Genomic DNA, 21,572 nt, shown 5'->3' on the forward strand with positions numbered 1-21,572 from the left:
ATCTGCGGGTAACCGTCTGTAGTGTTCCTGGTTGTCCAGTTGTCGGTATGCTTCTTTGCAATAGTCTGTTCTGTTCTGTATGACTATGGCTCCTCCTTTGTCCGCTGGTTTGATGACGATGTTGCGGTTGGTCTTGAGAGCGTTGATGGCGTTGCGTTGTGCTCGGGTGACATTCTGGACTGTCGTCTGAGTGCGGCTGATGAATCTGGCATTGACGCATTTCCTGACAGCTTGAGCATACATGTCCAGCTGAGGGCAGCGACCCTCCGGAGGAGTCCAGTTTGACTCTTTCCTCTTCGGTTGCTGTACCGCGGATCCCTCTGTCTGCTGTTCCGGATCGTCGATTGTCTCATTGGGTTCGCTGCTGAAATCTTGGGGTTTGTGGTAGAATTCCCGGAGCCTCATTCTCCTGATGAATTCCTCTGTGTCCGCCGCGAGACTAGTGGGGTCCATTTTGGTAGTGGGGCAGAAATTGAGCCCTCGGCTGAGAACTTCGATTTCGTCTGGTTGGAGGGTGTGGTCGGATAAATTGACAATAGACTTCCCTGTGGTTGCAACCGTGGTACCAGGGGAAGCTTGGTCGTTGCTGGTGGTGATGCCGAGTTTCTCAAGCTTCCTGCTCTTGGTTTTCATGTAGGCAGCGTAGTTCCGTTGCCTCGTCTGTTTGGCGGTATAACGTAGCTGGTCTGCTGTGTCCTGAGTACAGGTTGAGAGTATGGACTCTATCTTGGTTTCGAGGTTGTGGCGTCTGCTGTAGAGTTGGTGTATGAGATGGTTGCGGAGTGTGCGAGAGGTACGGCGGCAGAGTCTCTCAGCGTAATCCGAGTTGTATGTGGACTTGAGTGGGTTCGTGATCTGGAGTCCTTTCGGGATCTTGTCTGCTTTCTTGCAGCTCTGTAAAAACTTGACGGGCCACAGCAAAAAATCGCATAGACCTCCTCAGGAGACTAACACGGGACGCAACCAACAGAGTACCCTTTGTCGTCCAGTACTTCCCCGGAGCGGAGAAACTACGCCATGTTCTCCGCAGCCTTCAACATGTCATCAATGAGGACAAACACCTCGCTATGGCCATCCCCACACCTCCACTACTCGCCTTTAAACAGCCACCCAACCTCAAACAGACCATCGTTCGCAGCAAATTACCTAGCTTTCAAGAGAACAGCGTCCACGACGCCACACAACCCTGCCACGGTAACCTCTGCAAGACATGCCAGATCATCGACACAGATACCACCATCACACGAGAGGACACCACCCACCAGGTGCATGGTTCATACTCCTGTGACTCGGCCAACGTTGTCTACCTCATACGTTGCAGGAAAGGATGCCCCAGAGCATGGTACATTGGCGAGACCATGCAGACGCTGCGACAACGGATGAACGGACACCGCGCAACAATCGCCAAACAGGAGGGTTCCCTCCCAGTCGGGGAACACTTCAGCAGTCATGGACATTCATCCACCGACCTTCGGGTAAGCGTACTCCAAGGCGGCCTTCGAGACACACGACAACGCAAAATCGTCGAGCAGAAATTGATAGCCAAGTTCCGCACCCATGAGGACGGCCTCAACCGGGATCTTGGGTTCATGTCACGCTACACGTTACCCCACCAGCGAACAAATGTTATCTGTTTTTAATATAATGGGTCATTTGCTGGCTCTCTCTGCCTTCCGGATGTTTCTGCCTCTCTCTGTTTTTTTTCTCTGTTTTTTTTTCCCTGTTTGTTTTTTTGTTGAATGTGTATTCGGGGGTTCTGCAGGTGACACCTCTCTGTCTGAACACGGTGATTGCCTTGGCAACGGGCAGTTGCAGGGGCAGTCTGTAAACACCATGTATTGTTCGATATGTATAAATGCGTAGGCTTCAAGGAGATCCTGAAACATTTGCCTGAGGAAGGAGGAAGTCTCCGAAAGCTTGTGAATTTAAAATAAAATTGCTGGACTATAACTTGGTGTTGTAAAATTGTTTACAATTGAGGTACTCAGATTGGTTTCTAGAATGAACAGCTTTGGAGACAAAGGGCAGCCAGCTGAAATGGAACTTAGGAACAAGAGTAGGCCATTCTGCCCCTCCAGCCTGTTCCGCGATTCAATTTGGTCATGGCTATGTATCTTAACTCCATCTAACCGCCTTGCTTCCGTAACGTTTAATACCCTTGCCTAACAAACACCTATCACTCTCAGTTTTGACATTTTCAATTGACCTCCCCCCCAGCCTCAACAGCTTTTTGAGGGGGTGGGGGGGGGGGGGGGGAAAGAGAGTTCCAGATTTCCACTATTCACGAAATGGTGAGGTGTGGGGTGGAGTCCAGTTACCGCAAGCAGCGTCAGATTTGACCCCCCTCGCTGTTTGACAGACTATGCGTCGAAGAGATTTTGATCGTTGCCTCGTTGAACTGATCTTCGTGTCTCGTCCACCAGTACTCATGTAGCTCCAATTTTTTTTTTAAGGAAACTGGCTTGCTGACCATTCGACCCATTAAGTGCCCGGGTGCGAGAGGAATCAGCATTCCTGCCTTGCTGTCCTCTACACTGCAACCACATCCACCTCCCCACCCCATCAGTTTCCATTTCTGGTGATGGATCTCCACCTGGAATTACATAGAAAGTACAGCACAGAAACAGGCCATTCGGCCCAACTGGTCTGTGCTGGTGTTTATGCTCCACACGAGCCTCCTCCCTCCCTACTTCATCTCACCCCATCAGCGTATCCTTCCATTCCTTTCTCCCTCATGTGTTTATCTAGCTTCTCCCTTAAATGCAGTAAAAATGTGAGAAGAATTTTATTTGAATAGGAGGCTTCAATCAGCATAGTATAAACTGGGAAAAATCAAACTGGATTGATTCCTGGGATGAGAGGGTTGTCCTGTGAGGAGAGATTGCGTAGAATGGGTCTATACTCTCTGGAGTTTAGAAGAATGAGAGGGGATCTCATTGGAACATTCAAGATTCTGAGAGGGTTTGACAGGGTAGATGTTGAGAGACTGGCTGGAGAGTCGAGAACTAGGGGGCATAGTCGCAGGATAAGGGGTCGGCCATTTAGGACTGAGAATGAGAAGGAATTTCTTCATTCAGAGGGTTGTGAATATTTGGAATTATCTACCCCAGAGGGCTGTGGATGCCGAGTCATCGAGTATATTCAAAATTGAAACTGATAGATTTTTGAACTCGAAGGGAATTAAGGGATATGGGGAGCGGGCAGGAAAGTGGAGTTGAGGTTGAAGATCAGCCATGATCTGATTGAACGGCGGAGCAGGCTCGAGGGGCCGGATGGCCTACTCCTGCTCCTATTTCTTATGTTTTTGCGTAAGTGGTTGAGAGTCAGAAATGTTAACCAATCTTTTCTCTTTCCATATACTGGTATGCTTGCTGTATATTTCCAACATTGTGTGCTTTTAGAAAGAGATTCTGTTTATTAATTTATAACATTAAAGTAAGAGTGAGTGGGAGTTGAAGTTCTTGCTCTGCCTTGTTTCAATCCTGAGTAAAAGGAGGCGATAATAGACACGAGTATTAATTATTTAGCAGAGTTTCAACACTGGTTCATACAAATGTTATGGGGGAAAAAAAAAATTGGATAGGGCCTATTATCGGGCGGGGGCAGCGCGATCCACTATTAACCCGCGCCCATTGGCCGCTGCACAGAGAGGATGACACTTTTGTCAGGACTGAGGGCTTACCTGCAATCTGTGTTGGAATTCAGCGTTAGAGGATTCCATGCAATTTGCACTTTCCACCAGCAGGGGGAGCGCCAATCTCTTAAAGGCAGGCTGTCAGTTAGAAATCTCTTAAAGGTAGTTGGTACCTGTTATTTACTGAAAATAACCATCTGCTCTCTGCATGGAGTCTGAATGGAGATCAGACATTGCACACGTAAAACACAGATGCAGATCCCATCCCTACGTTTACACACCGATGAGTTATGTTAAAACATTGAATAAAGGTTGCGCACTACTAAATCTCACATCCTCCAATCTGCACGCCAGACCTCACCAACCTGCCGGTCCGAGTTGGTACCAAGGCTCCCTGCTGATGCACTAGAGGCCTTGGTGCAAGAGCTGGACAGAAGGAGGGACATCCTATATCCGCAGGGGGTGGGATGCAAGAGGCCCTCCAGACATATACCCAAAAGGCAGTGGGGAGCGAAGTCAATGCCAGGCGCACAGCAACATGAACATGGATCCAATGCAGGAAGAAGTTCAATGCTTTGACATGAGTGGTCAAGGTGAGTGAGGTCAACTGTCAAGTGGTGTCTCCTACCAACTGCACCACACACTACACCCCCATCACCCACATACCAACACACTCTTTCCATCAGTACTCAACTCTTCCAATCAGATGCTTCCTCTCACCCTTACACATTATCACTGTTGCAATCCACCCACCCACAACTCACAGGCCACACACATTGGCAGCTATTCAACTATGACAGGCACATCACCTAGCACAAAGGAAGATGGTAGTGGTTGTTGGAGGCCAATCATCTCAGCCCCAGGACATTTCAGCAGGAGTTCCACAGGGCAGTGTCCTAGGCCCAACCATCTTCAGCTGCTTCATCAATGACCTTCCCTCCATCATAAGGTCAGAAATGGGGATGTTCGCTGATGTTTGCACAGTGTTCAGTTCCATTCGCAACCCCTCAGATAATGAAGCAGTCCGTGCCCGCATGCAGCAAGACCTGAACAACATCCAGGCTTGGGCTGATAAGTGGCAAGTAACATTCGCGCCAGATAAGTGCCAGGCAATGACCATCTCCAACAAGAGAGAGTCTAACCACCTCCCCTTGACATTCAACGGCATTACCATTGCCGAATCCCCCACCATCAACATCCTGGGGGTCACCATTGACCAGAAACTTAACTGGACCAGCCATATAAATACTGTGGCTATGAGAGCAGGTCAGAGGCTGGGTATTCTGCGGCGAGTGACTCACCTCCTGACTCCCCAAAGCCTTTCCACCATCTACAAGGCACAAGTCAGGAGTGTGATGGAATACTCTCCACTTGCTTGGATGAGTGCAGCTCCAACAACACTCAAGAAGCTCGACACCATCCAAGATAAAGCAGCCCGCTTGATTGGCACCCCATCCACCACCCTAAACATTCACTCCCTTCACCACCGGCGCACAGTGGCTGCAGTGTGTACCATCCACAGGATGCACTGCAGCAACTCGCCAAGGCTTCTTCGACAGCACCTCCCAAACCCGCGACCTCTACCATCTAGAAGGACAAGAGTAGCAGGCACATGGGAACAACACCACCTGCACGTTCCCCTCCAAGTCACACACCATCCCGACTTGGAAATATATCACCGTTCCTTCATCGTCGCTGGGTCAAAATCCTGGAACTCCCTTCCTAACAGCACTGTGGGAGAACCGTCACCACACGGACTGCAGCGGTTCAAGAAGGCGGCTCACCACCACCTTCTCGAGGGCAATTAGGGATGGGCAATAAAAGCCGGCCTCGCCAGCGACGCCCACATCCCATGAACGAATAAAAAAAAAATGTCCTCCTTACTTTATATGCTTCCGCCGTTTGTTATCTGCGCCTGGGCTAACTCCTATACCAAGACGGTGTCCGTCGCACGTCACGCTGGAAACGTGCGTGCGCAGCCAAGACGCCAACTTGGCACTTTGGGAGGCCGCGTAACGCCGAAACAACGGGCGCTACACGGCCCAACTTAGCGCCCAGTATGTTTAACACAATGGTTCCACTAAAAGACAACACACGGGGTGTTAAAATCAAACAGAAAATTATAAAATAACCTCTTGAACCACAGAAAAACTGGCAGACACAAATCCAGCCAGCCAACCTCGATTTCCAATCACTGGCTACCAAATGTAATGGCAGCTGCTTCTGCTCAAGGTTCTGATTCTCCGTCTCTGGGAAGTGCTGCTCTGTTTAGGGTCGCGGGATCGAAAATCCAACTTTCCTCAATCTACGGCCAACGATCATTTCGAATTATTCTTTTAGTCTCAACGTTCCTCGGGAATAAAAGCAAGGGGAGGGGGCGGGGGAAGCATCTAATAAAGGCACTAACCAGTCATGGGATGTTACTTCACCTGGTGAGGGCAGAGTTGATCATTACCAGTGAGCTTGGTGTTTTAAAGCTTGGCACCCTCGCCCCATTTTGCAGGGTCTATCTACGGCTTCACTCATGTGAAAGAGGGCTTTTAAATTCTACACGATCACTCCGTACTGTTTGAGGTAACCACAGACTGCTGCACCCGATACCTTTACCAACAACCTGGTGATTATATAAAGAGCACCTTCGATGTACAAAAACAATCCAAGGCTTTTTACAGAGTAATACAATCATACAGCACAGAAGGAGGCCATTTGGCCTGTCGTGCCTGTGCCAGCTCTCTGAAAGAACTACCAATCAGTCCCATTCCCCTACTCTTTCCCCATACCCCTGCAATTTTTTCCTGTTTAAGTATTTATCCTTTTGAAAGTTACTATTGAATCTGCTTCCACCACCGTTTCAGGCAGTGCATTCCAGATCATAACAACTCGCTGCGTAAAAAAATTCTCATCTTCCACCTGGCTTTTCTGCCAATTTCCATAAATCTGTGTCCTCTGATTACTGACTCTCCCACCAGTGGAGGCAGTTTCTCCCTATATGAAAACCCTTCATAATGTTGAACACCTCTATTAAATCTCCCCTTAACCTTCTCTGCTCTAAGGAGAACAATCCCAGCTTCTTCAGTCTTTCCAGATAACTGAATTCCCTCATCCCTGGTACCATTCTGGTAAATCTCCTTTTCACCCTCTCCACGGCCATGACATCCTTCCTAAAATGTGGTGCCCAGAATTCGATACATTACTCTAGCTGAGGTCTAACCAGTGATTTATAAAGGTTTATTAAGCAAGGAAATTATGCTAGTGAGAGGAATAGAACAAGGAGCCGGGGGAAGAGAGCTTCAGAAAGACGAGTTTTGAGAAGGTTTTCAAAGGAATGGAGAGGTGGGGTTAGTTGAGTTTGGTGAGGGAGTTCCAGAGAGCAGGGCCTAAGTGGCTGAAAGCTGTGCCTCCAATGGTGGAACAAAGGGTGAGGGGAAATGCGTAGGTCAGAGCTGGAAGTCCGAAGATTGCAAGAACAACTTACACTTATGTAGCACCTTTAACATGTAGTGAACGTCCTAAGGCACTTCTCAGGAGCATAATCAGACAAGAAATGACACCGAGCCACATAAGGAGATATTAGGACAGGTGGCCTAAAGGAGGAGAGAGAGGTAGAGAGACGGAGGTAATTCCAGAGCTTAGGGCCTAGACGACTGAAGGCATGGCCGCCAACGGTGGAGCGATTAAAATCGAGGATACACAAGAGACCAGAATTGGAGGAGCGCAGATATCTCGGAGAGTTGTAGGGGTAGAGGAGCTTACAGAAATAGGGAAGGGCGAGGCCATGGAGGGATTTGAACACGAGGATGAGAATTTTAAAATTGAGAATAAGTCTGCAGGAAGTTTCAGATGTGGGTTGGAGCAAGGCCACAGAGGGATTCGAAGGGGAGGACGATTTAGAACTTGAAGTGGGGGAATTGGGAGCCAATGTAGAGGTTGATGGATGAGGGTCAGGATACAAGCAGCTGGGTTGTATGGAGGTGGATAAGGGAAGGGCAGCCGGAGGGAGTAATTGAGGTCTGGAGGTCACAAAAAAGATGGGTAAGGTTTTCAGCAAGGTAGGGCAGTTAGGGGTAAATGTTTTGGAGATGAAAATGAATGGTCTTGGTAATGGAGAGGCTGTAGGGTCCAAAGCTCAGATCAGAGTTGAACAGGTCATCAGTGCTTCACATGGACTTGATCAGCCTGAGCAAGTGGCCAGGGAAGGGGGATGGAGCCAGGGACAAGGGAGCAGTTTGTGACAGTCGCTGAGAACAATGGATTTTGACTTTCCCCTGTTCAGCTAAAAAGGAATTTACGACTCATCCATGAGTTGATGTGGGACAGGCTGTGTGGCAACACGGAGGTGATCGGTGGGTCATTAGAAGTGGTGGAAAGGTAGAGCTGGGTGTCGTTAAATCATTAAACCAAAAATCCAACAGGAGAAACTTCTTTACTCAGAGAGTGGCGAGAATGTGGAACTCGCTACCACAAGTTGAGGTGAATAGCACAGATGCATTTAAGGGGAAGCTGGATAAACACATGAGGGAGAAAGGAATAGAAGGATATGCTGACAGGGTGAAATGAAGAGGGGTGGGAGGATTCTCATCCTCATATGGAGCATAAATGCTGACATAGACCAGTTGGGCTGAATGGCCTTATTCTGTGCTGTACACTCTATGTAATTAGCATTCATGTGGAAGCTGACCCTGCAGATGATGTCAGCGAGGAGTAGCATACAGCTGAGGAAAAGTAGGGGACCTATGATAGTTCCTCGGGGAACTCCAGTGGTGACTGTGTCGGGGAAGGAAGAGAAGTCATTGCTGGAGATGCACTTACTGCGTCCAGATAGTTAGGAGTAGAACTACACAAGGGCGGTCCAAGGGAGCTGCGCAATAGTGGGGGGGGGGGGGGGGGGCGGGGAAGAGTTGGTGGAGCAGGCAACACGGTCAAACACTGCAGAGAGGTCTGTTGAAAAATCCAGATAAAACTCAGTGGACGCTACCCGTGGGCAGAATCAAATGCAGTGAGCAGTTGTACAGCCAGACAGAGCATCACTCTGTATCATGCCACAATAAGAATGGTTATGTAGAGTGGCATTGTATGCTGTATAAGAGTATGGGGGTCTTGCTGCAATTATATAGGGCTCTGGTGAGACCACACCTGGAGTATTGTGTACAGTTTTGGTCTCCTTGCCTAGGGAAGGATATACTTGCCTTGGAGGGGGTGCAATGCAGGTTCACTCGATTGATTCCTGGGATGAGAGGGTTGTCCTATGAGGAGAGATTGAGTAGAATGGGCCTATACTATCTGGAGTTTAGAAGAATGAGAGGTGATCTCATTGAAACGTTTAAATTCTTAGGGAGCTTGACAGGGTAGATGCTAAGAGGCTATTTGCCCTGGCTGGAGAATCTAGAACTAGGGGTCATAGTCTCAGGATAAGGGATCGGCCATTTGGGACCAAGATGAGGAAAAATTTCTTCACTCAGAGGGCTGTGAATCTTTGGAATTCTCTACCCCAGAGGGCTGTGGATGCTCAGTTGTTGAGTATATTCAAGATTGAGATCGATACATTTTTGGACACTAAGGGAACCAAGTGATATGGGGATAGGGCGGGAAAGTGGAGTTGAGGTTGAAGATCAGCTATGATCTGATTGAATGGTGGAGCAGGCTCGAGGGGCCGTACGGCCTACTCCTGCTCCTATTTCTTATGTTCATAGCATAGAAAGGCTCACAGCCATTACAATAGATGTCTCTGGGAGAAAGCCATGATATCAGGCAGACAGGAACACGAAAGGACTCAGTTAAACGGAACAGCTTAAACATGTTCAGCCACAGATTCTGGTGCGTGCCTCTAACTGTATGGTGGAGCTGAAATTTAAATATACATCTTGATTATTGACATTCAATTCAGACAATTCAATTCTGACAGCTCAATTAAATGGCCAAATCGTGTGTTTGCATAGATTAAATTAGAATTTGCAAGAGAATTAAGATTAAGCAATTGATCCAGTAGTGTACACACTAGCATTTGTACCCATGGATGTGCACAAGCGTGCGCACACACGAAATGCATGTGTGGGGGCAATGGATAGAGGCTGGGTCAGGCTCATTCACTGTAAAAATTAAGACATGCAGAACATCCATGGGGCGATATACCAAAAGGCTTTTGATCCCTATGGAACTGGACCCCAGCAAGTCTTCAATCCCTGTAGAACCATAACCCAGCAAGAGTATTCAATCTTCTTAGAATCATAGCAAGTCTTCGATCCCTGTGGAACGAGACCCCAGCCAGTCTTCCATCCCTGTGGAACCATGGCCCCAAAGAACATCCATACCGTACAGGTGTAGGAAATCTTTGCATTTGCTCCAGGGACCTCTCGCACGTGTGAATTTTTAAGATCTTCGATCACTACGGAGAGGAATTTTCCAGAATATTTTTTCCTCTTATTGGCTCTGTGTTTTTCCTCTTTTCTTTTAAACCTTTCCCAGGAGATTACATGTCTGCGGAAGGTGGGGAGATTGGTTTGGGGTGGGGGTGGGGGGGGGGGGGAAATGGGTAGGAAGTGCCTCGTCATAACGTTCCAGCCATCATAAGGGCGGGCAGGCTGAAACGGAATAGCTGGGGGGATAAAATTGGATAGGGGCCGTTTTTGGGCGCGGGTAGCGTGATGCGCTATTACCCCGCGCCCAATGACCCCTGCGCAGGCAGGACGCAAGTTTCGGCCCACCCAAGGACTTTACTGCAATCAGAGTTCCATTCCGGCCTGCACGTGGAATCAAAGCAATTCACATTTTCCACCAGCGAGGGGAACTCAATCTCCTAAAGGGAGGGCGTTTCTTAGAAATCTCTTAAAAGGTAGCTGGTGCCTGTTATTTGCTGAAAATAACATTCTGCTGTCTGCACGGAGTCTGAACGGAGATCAGACATCACACACGTAAAACACAGATGCAGGTCCCATCTCTATGTTTACAAACTGATGAGTTATGTTGAAACATTGAATAAAGGTTGCGCACTACTGAATCCCACATCCTCCAATCTGCACGCCAGACCTCACCAATCTGCCGATCTGAGTTGGTGCCAGGCCTGCGAGAGTGCATGCACCAAGGCTCTCTGATGATGCACTAGAGACCTTGGTGCAAGAGGTGGACAGAAGGAGGGACATCCTATATCCACAGTGGGGTGAGGAGAAGAGGCTCTCCAGACATATATCCAAAAGGCAGTGGGAGGCAGCGGGGGACAAAGTCAATGCCGGGCGCACAGCATCATATGGATGCAGTGCAAGAAGAAGTTCAATGGTTTGATATGAGTGGGCAAGGTGAGTGAGGTCAACTGTCAAGTGGTGTCTCCTACCAACTGCACCACGCACTACACCCCCATCACCCACATACCAACAAACTCTTTCCATCAGTACTCAACTCTTCCAATCAGATGCTTCCTCTCACCCTTACACATTATCACTGTTTTAAGCTGTCCACCCACAACTCACAGGCCACACACACTAGCTATTCAACCACGACAGGCACATCACCCAGATACATGTCCCTGTTTCTTGCAGGAGAAGGTGACGCATATCAGGAAACAGCAAATGGCAGTGGCATTTAGCCCCTCGAGCCTGTTCCTCCATTCAATGAGATCATGGTGGACCTGTGACCTAACTCCATATACCCGCCTTAGCCCCATAGCCCTTAATACCCTTGGTTCACAGAAATCTATCAATCTCAGATTTAACAAGTGAGCTAGCATCACCTGCTGTCTGCAGAAGAGCGTTCCAAACGTCTCCCACCCTTTGTGTGTAGAAGCATTTCCTAACTTCACTCCTGCATGCCCTGGCTCTAAATGTTAAGCTATGTCCCCGTGTCCTATTGAAGTCTAGGAGACCTCCAAAAACAGTTATAAATGTCTCCGGGGCCAAAAGCAATAATCCAGCCACTAACCTGTAAATCCTGCGTAGTCCCTTTAAATAGTGCTGGTGGGGGACTTCCAGGCACTCAGACACATTCAGATGGTCGGGGTTAAGATTGTACGTTGAGTTGAGCGTTAGACACCATTTTGGGACTTATCACTTTAAATCAGCACTGCACACTGACTGAAGCCATTTTCTCCCTTTACATGATTCCAGCGTTTGTTATCTGCGCCTGCGCAAACTCCTATACCAAGATGGTGTCACGCTGGAGATGTGCGAGTGCATCCAAGACACCATCCTGGATGTCGGAGAGGTCGTGTAGCACCGAAACAACGGGCGCTACACAGCCCAATTTAGTGCCCCTGGTCTCTTCTTGCCCGTCCATGTCATATGTGCGTATGAATTTGAACAAGGGATTAGTGCTAGGAATCGAGCCGTACCCTTCCTCCATGTGATGCTTATGACGTTGTTGAGGGGTGCAAATTCTCGTTGAAGTAATATCAACAAGACTCAACCAAGGCTGGTTGTCAGTGATCTAAATAAAAGTATGCCGAGTCCCGGCCAGACTGACTACCTGACCGGCGGGACGGAGCGGGAATCTGCAGCAGGAGGCCGCAGCCGGGGACCCTTGGGAATGGATCCCAGCTGTTGGTGAGGAGGAGGGAAGGCTCAAGAAGCGATTGGGGGGGGGGGGAGGGGGGAGAGAATGTCGACATGATCGGGAGGGGGGAGAAGCGTATGGGACGCGGCAGGAAGGAAGTGGAATGGGAGGAGGTAAGTGAGTCACGTTATTTTAACTGCCCCCACCTCGCCACCCGGTTTGCACTAGGCGGGGGCGGTTAAAAACGGGGCCACTGACAACTAACACGGGGGGGGGGGGGGGGGTGGGGTTGCGGAGATCTGAACTCATGACCTCTGGGCTGCTACTCCAGTGCCGTAATCATGACATTACCACACTCGACCGCAACCTGACAGTGAGGACAGAACGAATAAAGGCAGAGGAATTCTTCTGGTTGCTATGGGTAGCGGTGTTGTAAAGGGGGATCCTGGTCCAGCAAGATCATAAACATACAAATACCAACCAGACGAAACCTTCACGAATGGATTTATGTCACTATCCATAACGTGGTGCTAGTTCCTCCCCCCATAGTTTTTTGGGCACTTTTGAGAAGACATGCAATATGTTGCAACACCTTAATCCATGGTGAAAGTGCCTAATTTTTCATTCTTATTTTCTAATCTGTTCTAAACTGTGTTAATGACCCTGAAAGGATCAAATAAATTAAACCCAAGTAATCTGTTCGAGACTGCCACAAGCTGTAGGAACAGGGGATCCAGGTTCGAGCTTAAAGAGGAGGTGAGGCTCACAAACGGTTTAGATTTATCTACTTTATGCAGAGGGTGGTGAACATGTGGAATGGACGGATCGGGGCGGGGGCAGTTCCGTAGAATTTACAGCACAGAAACAGGCCATTCGGCCCAACTGGTCCAGGCCGGTGTTTATGCTCCACACGAGCCGCCTCCCACCCTATCAGTATACCCTTCTATTCCTTTCTCACTCATGTGTTTATCGAGCTTCCCCTCAAACGTATCTAAGCTTGAACCTGGATCCCCCCTGTTTCTACAGCTTGTGGCAGTCTTGAACAGATTGCTCGGGTTCAATTTATTTATTTCCTTTTGTTCTGAAATAAATAATAATATTGCTTGGTAGACCTTACAGGATAAAAAGCCTTCAATGCCTAGCTCTTGCAACGAGCGGTCCTAGGTTAGGTGCGGCTTGCTTTAGTTGCAAGGTAACGGTCCTTCGCCCCCAACATTAGTGTCTTAACCGCAGCCGGAGAAGATAGACCATTGTTAATTCTCCACATCAACTAACACGGTGATTTCTCTTTGAAAAATTGCCAATTTAGCACCAATTTGTACCTAGACTGCCCAACCTCATTTCGCATAGAATCCCTACCGCTGGTTGAGAAGAGAGAATCTCATCCTATTTGTCTGAGCCGATTTTTTCAAAGATGGGTAAGCAGAGGTAAAAGTACAACGTACTAACCCGTTTCTCCACCCAATCTGTTACTTTTTATCTTGCGGTTGTACTGAGGGGACATGCATCGGGGACCCGCTGGATGCAATGGGGGCAATTCTGACTTGGTGCGATGGTGTAAAACGTGTGATAGTGAACAGACAGCCAGTTTTACATCTCTCCCCATTGGCTTCAATGGAAATAAAAATGGGGAGAGGCGTTGAACGGCCTGCCGACTCGCTCTCACCCATTTCACACCATCGCAGAGAGTTAAAATCCACCCAGCACTCACTTACATGTTACTTGGTGGGATGGGATCACAGAAAGACTTTCATCTTATACAGCGCCTTTCACAACCTCAGGATGTCCCAAAGCGCTTTACAGCCAATGAAGTACTTTTTGAAGTGCAGTCACTTGTAATGTAGGGAAACGCAGCAGTCAATTTGCACACAGCAAGCTCCCACAAACAGCAATGAGGTAATGATCAGATAATCTGTTTTTTTAATGATGTTGGTTGAGGGATGAATATTGTCCAGGACACCGGGGAGAACTCCCCCTGCTCTTCTTCGAAATAGTGCAATTCGATCTTTTACATCCACCTGAGGGGACAGACGGGACTTCGGTTTAACGTCTCATTGGAAAGACGGCACCTCTGACAGTACAGCACTCCCTCAGTGCCTAGATTTTGTGCTCAAGTCTCTGGAGCGGGACTTGAGCCCACAACCTTCTGACTCAGAAGCGAGAGTGCTACCCACCGAACCAAGGCTGACACTTTCTTGTCAATATTGCATTGAATGGAAAATGGGTATCTGACTCTGAGTACACAGCTCTAGGGAAAACAATGCTTGTCAAACTTCCAAAAATCGATCTTTTTAAATGTAAAAGGACAAATAGAACTGGGATTCTAACAGTTCCGACCAGGAGTTTTGACAGTTTGCCAAAGTGATTAATTGTGGACGATAATCGCTGTTGTTGGCCAATGACACCATTCGATGCTATTGAATGGCTCGTGAGAAAAGCAGCTTCCTGTGTTGTTTCTCAACAACAGTGCAAAATTTACAACACAAAATCAATCAATCAGCATTCTGGACCATCACAATCAAAACAAATTCTAAGAGCACAGAAATGTTAGTGCAATGTCATCTTGCAAAAAGCTTCCAGAGGAAAATTTGACCGAGACGCCTCTATTAATGCAATCCCATCTCCGCAATCCTCCAGAGGAGATGCATTTAGAAGCCGTCCCGATCAATGCAGCTCAATCCCCAGCTCAAGTCCTCAGGGGAAAATCCAATAAGGACTCATTTAAAGGCCAGCTTGGCGCAGTGCAATCTGATCTCCCCGGCTCGGCAGAGAAACGCTCGATGGATACATCGCCAAAAGGCGTGACTTCCAGCTTAATGTAGTGCAATCGGATCTCTATAACCCACCGCCAGGGAAATACAAAAATATTCAGAAATGAGAGGTCCGTCATCATCTTAAAAGGGAAGAGACAGGTTAATGTTTTGGTTGGACACAGTCAGTGAGAATTTCTGACTGACCTGCACGGCCACTTAAGGCAGTTTCTGTTTTTATTTCAGATGTCCAACATTTGCGGTTTCTCTTTTTAAAAAACATATTTAGTTAAGGTGGGATTTTTGGACGAACAGTAATTGTTTTTGAGATCGTGTGATCGGTAACATCAGTAGAGTTTTTTTCCCCCAAGAAGTTCTTTCACAATGAGTGAAGGACGCGTAAAATAAAGGACTTGCATTTCACAACCTCAGGACGTCCCAAAGCACTTTACAGGCAATGAAATACTTTTGAAAGGTAGGAAACGCGGCAGCCAATTTGCTCACAGCAAGTTCCAACAAGCAGCAATGAGATAATAGCCAGATGCTCTGTTTTAGGTGTTGGTTGAGGGATAAATATTGGCAAGGACACCAAGGGGAACTCATCGAATAGTGCCATAGGATCTTTTATGTCCACGAGAGCAGATGGATTTAACGTCTCAATGAAAAACAACACCTACAACAGCGCAGCACGCCCTCAGAACTACACTGGAGCACCAGCATGGATTATGTGCTCAAGTCTCTGGAGTGGGACTCAAACCCATGACTTACTGACTCGGAAGAGAGAGAGTGCTGGCCGACTGAGCCACGGCTGACACCCTGGGATAGATTTCAGAAAGGGCAGCGGCGGCAAAACCCCCCACATCATTTGGGAAAACAACTGGATGCCGCGACAGGGGGAGAACAGCTGGATGCCGTGACAGGGGAGCTGACGCTGCATACTCATTCTCTGTACAGAGCGAATGGCCTCCCACGTTGGCGGTATTAATAACCATCGACATAGGCACACGTGCGTGGCTGTCCGAATGCACTTGTGTGACCCAGGTGGGATTCCACCACGGTGACGGTTACACCGCTCGCAGTTCCGTTGACGACTTCTAGCTCCGGCTCTTCCCGAGACAGAAGAGTGAAAACCTCGGACTCTCTCCGCAGTCCAGAGACGCGCTTGTGCAGAACTCCTCCCTCTCCAACACTCAGGTAGAAGCGGGGGCCGGCCACTGCCTCCCTGGCCGACCTCTCGAAATAAACTTTGTTCAGAACCACCTGAGCGACGGAAAAGGGGGCGGAGGCTCCCCCGGCACTCGCGACAGCCACGAGGCGGTCCCCAGCCATGGCCGTCAGCACCGCCGGGCATGTCCAGTAAAGGACAGCAGAGTCCACGCTCCAGGTGAAATCACTGAAGAAAATGCCCGTGGAAGGGGACAGGAACTTTGCCCCGAACGTGCTGTTCAGGGAGCCGACCATGGCCAAAACATTGCCGGAGGCGTCGATAACCGTGACGTGACTGCCGGTCTGAGCCGTCTTTAGGGAGGGTTTGCCCTCGCGTCGCTCCTGGTGACCCCCGGGTCGGAGGCCTAGGAAACCGGGGTAGCTCTTGTAGATCTGCTCGGCTGCATTCAGAACGTGACGGTAAGTGTCGGATGCATTGGCGGCACCGGAAACGCTGGCCAAGGAGAGCCCGAGCTGACCGGCCCGTTCTACGATCTCGGTCGTGACGGCCCCGGCCGCGGGAGAAGGCGGCACGTACAGAAAGAAACGGTCCAGCTCAGTCACCAGAGGCTCAATCAGGGCTGCCCTCTGCCGTTTGAGGGCCTCGACGAATGCCAGCTTGTCCGGCATCGGCATGTCTCGAGCCAGCTGCCAAGCGAGAGACTCCGGGAAGGAGGCTCCCTCCATCTCCGCGCTGACCTCCTCGAGGACGTTGGCCAGTCTCTCGTTGGTGGCATTCATTCCCATTCCTTCCTTCAGCGGCCTGCCGCGGTGGCAGAGGAGGGGGCACAGGTGGGCCCCCAGCCCCTCCGTGTCTCTCATGGCTTTCGCCAAGGCGTGGTCGATGGGGAAGCCTTCCCTCGCCAGCTTCGCCGGCCGCTGGAACAGCTCGGTCCAGCTCAGGCTGCCGTACTCTCGGTGCATCAGGCGGAGGCCCTGGAGGGTGGATGGGACGCCCCAGCTCATGTTCAGGGACTCTGTCGGAAGAGCGTTTAGAGCCTTTGTTGTTCCCGAGGTCTTGTTATGAAACACGGCTGAGATAACGCCACCTGCAACAAAAAAATACAAGAGGTCAAACTGACCACCTGCGGTAAAATAACCTACAGTACTGAGGGTAGCAGTTGGTAGCACCCTCGCCTCCGAGTCAGAAGGTTGTGGGTTCGAGTCCCACTCCAGAGACTTGAGCACAAAATCCATGCTGACACTCCCAGTGCCAGTACTGAGGGAGTGCTGCACTGTCGGAGGTGCAGTCTTTCGCATGAGACGTTAAACCGAGGCTCCTGTCTGCCCTCTCGGGTGGATGTAAAAGATCCCATGGCACTATTTAGAAGAGCAGCTGGGGAGTTCTCCCCGGTGTCCTGGCCAATATTTAACCCTCAACCGACATCACTAAAAAACAGGATTATCTGATCATTTATCTCACTGTTTGTGGGATCTTGCTGTGCGCAAATTGGCTGCTGCATTTCCCTACATTTCAAATGTGACTACACTTCAAAGGTACTTCATTGGCTGTAAAGTGCTTTGGGATGTCCTGAGGCTGTGAAAGTCGCTATAAAAATGCAAGTTCTTTATCTTGAAACCAAATTAGCACAAAATTTGAATAACGGAATGGGATATGTTGAGTTGAGTTACAGCCTACAATCTAATAAGTCAGAAACATAAGAGCAGGAGGAGGCCATTCAGCCCTTCGAGCCTATTCCACCATTCAATTAGATCATGGCTGATCTGTACCTCAACTCCATTTACCCGCCTTTGATCCATATCCCTCGACATCCTTACCTAACAAAAATCTATCGACCTCAATCTTGAAAATTTGGCGGAGCGAGTTCCAGATTTCCAGAACCCTTTTGTGTGAAAAAGTGTTTCCTCCTACATGGAGTATAATCAGGAACCACTTTCAGGTGGTTTGGATTTAGAATAATGGACAAAGAAGGTCCTAGAGTTTGAATAGAACCTGGATGTTGCTATGGGTCCACCTTGCAATCCCTTGGTTTATTTTGCCGGAGAACGGCAACAGAAGAGAACCACGTTCCATCCCGGCACCAACAGCTGGAAGGCCATTCACGCACTTGAAGCTGTTGTTTAAACTATCCAAGAGGAGGAATAGACTGGATGTTGGGCGGTGGTTCTTTTCCCAGTGAACAGTGAGCCTCTGGAATACATTGCCGGCTGGTGTGGTTGGTGCTGACTCTCTCTATTGCCTTCAAGAGGGAGCTGGACTGGTTCCTGACTGGGGCAGAGATCGCATCATATGGATAACACTTGGTCCATGTGATCGCTTGGACTGGTTTCGATCACCTGAGGGGGTCGGAGAGGAATTTTCCAGAGTATTTTTTTCCTTTATTGTTGCTGAAACCCTCATCCGTGCCTTTGTTACCTCCAGACTGGGATATTCCAATACTCTCCTGGCCGGCCTACCATCTTCCACCCTCCATAAACTTGAGCTCATCCAAAACTCTGCTGCCCGTATCCTAACTCACACCGAGTCCCTTTCACCCATCACCCCCCCCCGTGCTCACTGATCTACATTGGCTCCCGGTCCAGAAACGCTTTGATTTTAAAATTCTCATCCTTGCTTTCAAATCCTTCCATGGCCTCACCTCTCCCTATCCCTGTAACCTCCTCCAGCCCTCCAACCCTCTGAGATCTCTGCGCTCCTCCAATTCTTGCCTCTTGCGCATCCCCGATTTTAATCGCTCCACCGTTGGCAGCCGTGCCTTCAGCTGCCTAGGCCCTAAGCTCTGGAATTCCCTCCCTAAACCTCTCCGACTCTCCACCTCTCTCTCCTCCTTTAAGACACTCCTTAAAACCTACCTCTTTGTCCAAGTTTTTGGTCACCTGTCCTAATATCTCCTTGCGTGGCTCGGTGTCAAATTTTGTTTGATAATTGCTCCTGTGAAGCGCCTTGGGACGTTTTACTACGTTAAAGGCGCTATATAAATGCAAGTAGCTGTTGCTGTTAATGGCCCCTGTGTTGCTAGCCCAGTACCATAACCTCTAGGTTAACCAATCATCCATTCCATTGCTCTTTGTGGGATGTTGCTGATGTAGAATGACTGCCATATTAGCCCACATGACAACTGCCACTGCACTCAAAAGTGTTCTCTGTGAAGTGCATTGAGATGTTTTGATGATAACCTCTCTATAAATACAAGTCTTTCTTTTCCCACTCTCTCTCAAAGTCTGCATTAAATATTGACTAGGACACCAAGACAATTTCCTGTTCTTCTTCAAGTAGTGCCACGAGAGCTATAACATCCGTCTGAATAGGCAGATGGGGCTTTGGTTTAATGTCTTATCCTTCTAACAAATCAGCACTCCCCTCAGTTATGCACTGAAGTGTCAACCTAGATTATGTGCTGGAGGGGGGGCTTGAAACCACAGCTCCTGACCCAAGAGACAAGAGTGCCACTGAACAGCGAGGTCCAGCAACAGTGTAGGCCTCGTGGGTCTAGTGTAACATGGACGTCTGACTAAGTGCTGCCTACTCTCGTGGTGCTTTGGGTCGCACGTAGGGTTGCCATGGGAAACATACGAACATAAGAAATAGGAGCAGGAGTAGGCCATACGGCCCCTCGAGCCTGCTCCGTCATTCAATAAGACCATGGCTGATCTTTGGCCTCATTTCCCGCCCGATCCCCATATCCCTTGACTCCCTTAGTGTTCAAATATCCATCTATCTCAGCCTTGAATATACTCAACGACTGAGCATCCACAGCCCTCTGGGGTAGAGAATTCCAAAGATTCACAGCCCTCTGAGTGAAGAAATTTTTCCTCATCTCAGTCCTAAACAACCAACCTCTTATCCTGAGATTATGACCCCTAGTTCTAGACTCTCCAGCCAGGGGAAAACAGCCTCTCTGCATCTACCCTGTCAAGCCCCCTCAGAATTTTATACATTTCAATGAGATCACCTCTCATTCTTCTAAACTCCAGAGAGGCCCATTCTACACAATCTCTCCTCATAGGAGAGCCCTCTCATCCCAGGAATCAATCTAGTGAACCTTCGATGCCAACTCCAGTTGGACGTATTCCTGGAGGTTTCATAGAAACATAGAAAACAGGGGCAAGGGTAGGCCATTCGGCCCTTCGGGCCTGCTCCGCCATTCAAAATGATCATGGCTGATCATCTAACTCAGTACCCTGTTCCCGCTTTTCCCCATAGCCATTGATCCCTTTAGCATTAAGAAATATATCTATCTCCTTTTTGAATATATCTAATGACTTGGCCTCCACCGCCTTCTGTGGTAGAGAATTCCACAGGTTCACCACCCTCAGTGAAGAAATTTCTCCTATCTCGGTTCTAAATGGCATATCCCGTATCCTGAGACTGTGACCCCTGGTTCTGGACTCCCCAGTCATTGGAAACATCCTCCCTGCATCTAGTCTGTCTAGTCCTGTTAGAATTGTATATGTTTCGATGAGATCACCTCTCATTCTTCTAAACTCTAGTGCATATAAGCCTAGTCGACCCAATCTCTCCTCATAAGTCAACCCAGGAATCATTCATCACATGACCTCCCGCCTCCAACCACCCCGCCCAGTCAAACAGCCCCTTTTTCCACCCCATCTCCAATATTTTTGTAACTAATAAATAAAAAGTGTTCAAAGAAAATGAAAAAAAAAACTAAACTTTTTTTTTACATTGTCCTATGATTTTTCTCCCCGGGGTGCTGCTCACAGCAGTGTCCAGGAGATAAATCTTTAATTCCTGGAGGGTTGGCAACCCTAACGGCACCGAGAGCAATTTGTTTTTCCCTGCAGTGTGCAAAATAGGACAATACTGCACCGTTCGGCAGACAACCGCCGCTCGCGTGGAGCTTGCAAACGGAAACGTTACGAAAGGCACTTTTTACTCTTCAGGGATTTGAAGAACAAGGACAAGGAGAAAACCAATAAAACGAGGGACAAGACGCCAGGGTTCCAAAATAAAAACCAGTTACATAGGATTTACAGCACTGAAACAGGCCATTCGGTCCAATTGGTCCATGATGGTGTTTATGCTCCACACGAGCCCCCTCCCACCCCTCTCCATTCAACCCTATCAGCATACCCTTCTATTCCTTTCTCCCTCATGTACTTATCGAGCTTCCCCTTAACTGTATCTGTGCTATTCGCCTCAACTACTCCTTGTGGTAGCGAGTTCCACATTCTCACCACTCTCTGGGTGAAGAAGTTTCTCCTGAATTCTCTACTGGATTTATTAGTGACTATCTTATATTTCTGGCCCCTTGTCTTGGACTCTCCCACAAGTGGAAATATTTTCTCTACGTCTACCCTATTAAACCCTTTCATAATCTTAAAGACCTCTATCAGGTCAACCGTCAGCCTTCTTTTTTCTAGGCACTCTAAGTTGAACAGTGCCTTTATAGTGTTTGATAAGAGCCTACAGTGACCGTGAAAGCCATTGATTCACAATTACCAGTTGCCTGGTTCTTTATAGTGTTTCATAAGAGCCTTTAGTAACCATGAAAGTCATTGATTTACAATTTCTAGTACGTCAA

General features: G+C 48.5%; 2 protein-coding genes across 6 annotated transcripts in view; both read right to left on the bottom strand.

The window, feature by feature from the left end:
* Positions 1–21,572, bottom strand: part of LOC137320706 (polymeric immunoglobulin receptor-like) — a 788,493-nt gene that overhangs the window by 502,304 nt on the left and 264,617 nt on the right. The gene's annotated exons all lie outside the window — the stretch shown is intronic.
* The window catches only part of si:ch73-337l15.2 (glutathione hydrolase 6), a 53,235-nt gene continuing 45,678 nt past the window's right edge, over positions 14,016–21,572 (bottom strand). For all 4 annotated transcript variants that reach the window (XM_067982398.1, XM_067982397.1, XM_067982399.1 and 1 more), the window contains one exon: positions 14,016–17,117. In XM_067982398.1, the coding sequence (XP_067838499.1) occupies positions 15,844–17,117 (1,274 nt within the window). In that variant the 3' untranslated portion in view covers positions 14,016–15,843. The remainder of the gene's footprint in view (positions 17,118–21,572) is intronic.

The sequence above is a fragment of the Heptranchias perlo genome, chromosome 4 (assembly GCF_035084215.1).
Source record: "Heptranchias perlo isolate sHepPer1 chromosome 4, sHepPer1.hap1, whole genome shotgun sequence".
NCBI lineage: Eukaryota > Metazoa > Chordata > Chondrichthyes > Hexanchiformes > Hexanchidae > Heptranchias > Heptranchias perlo.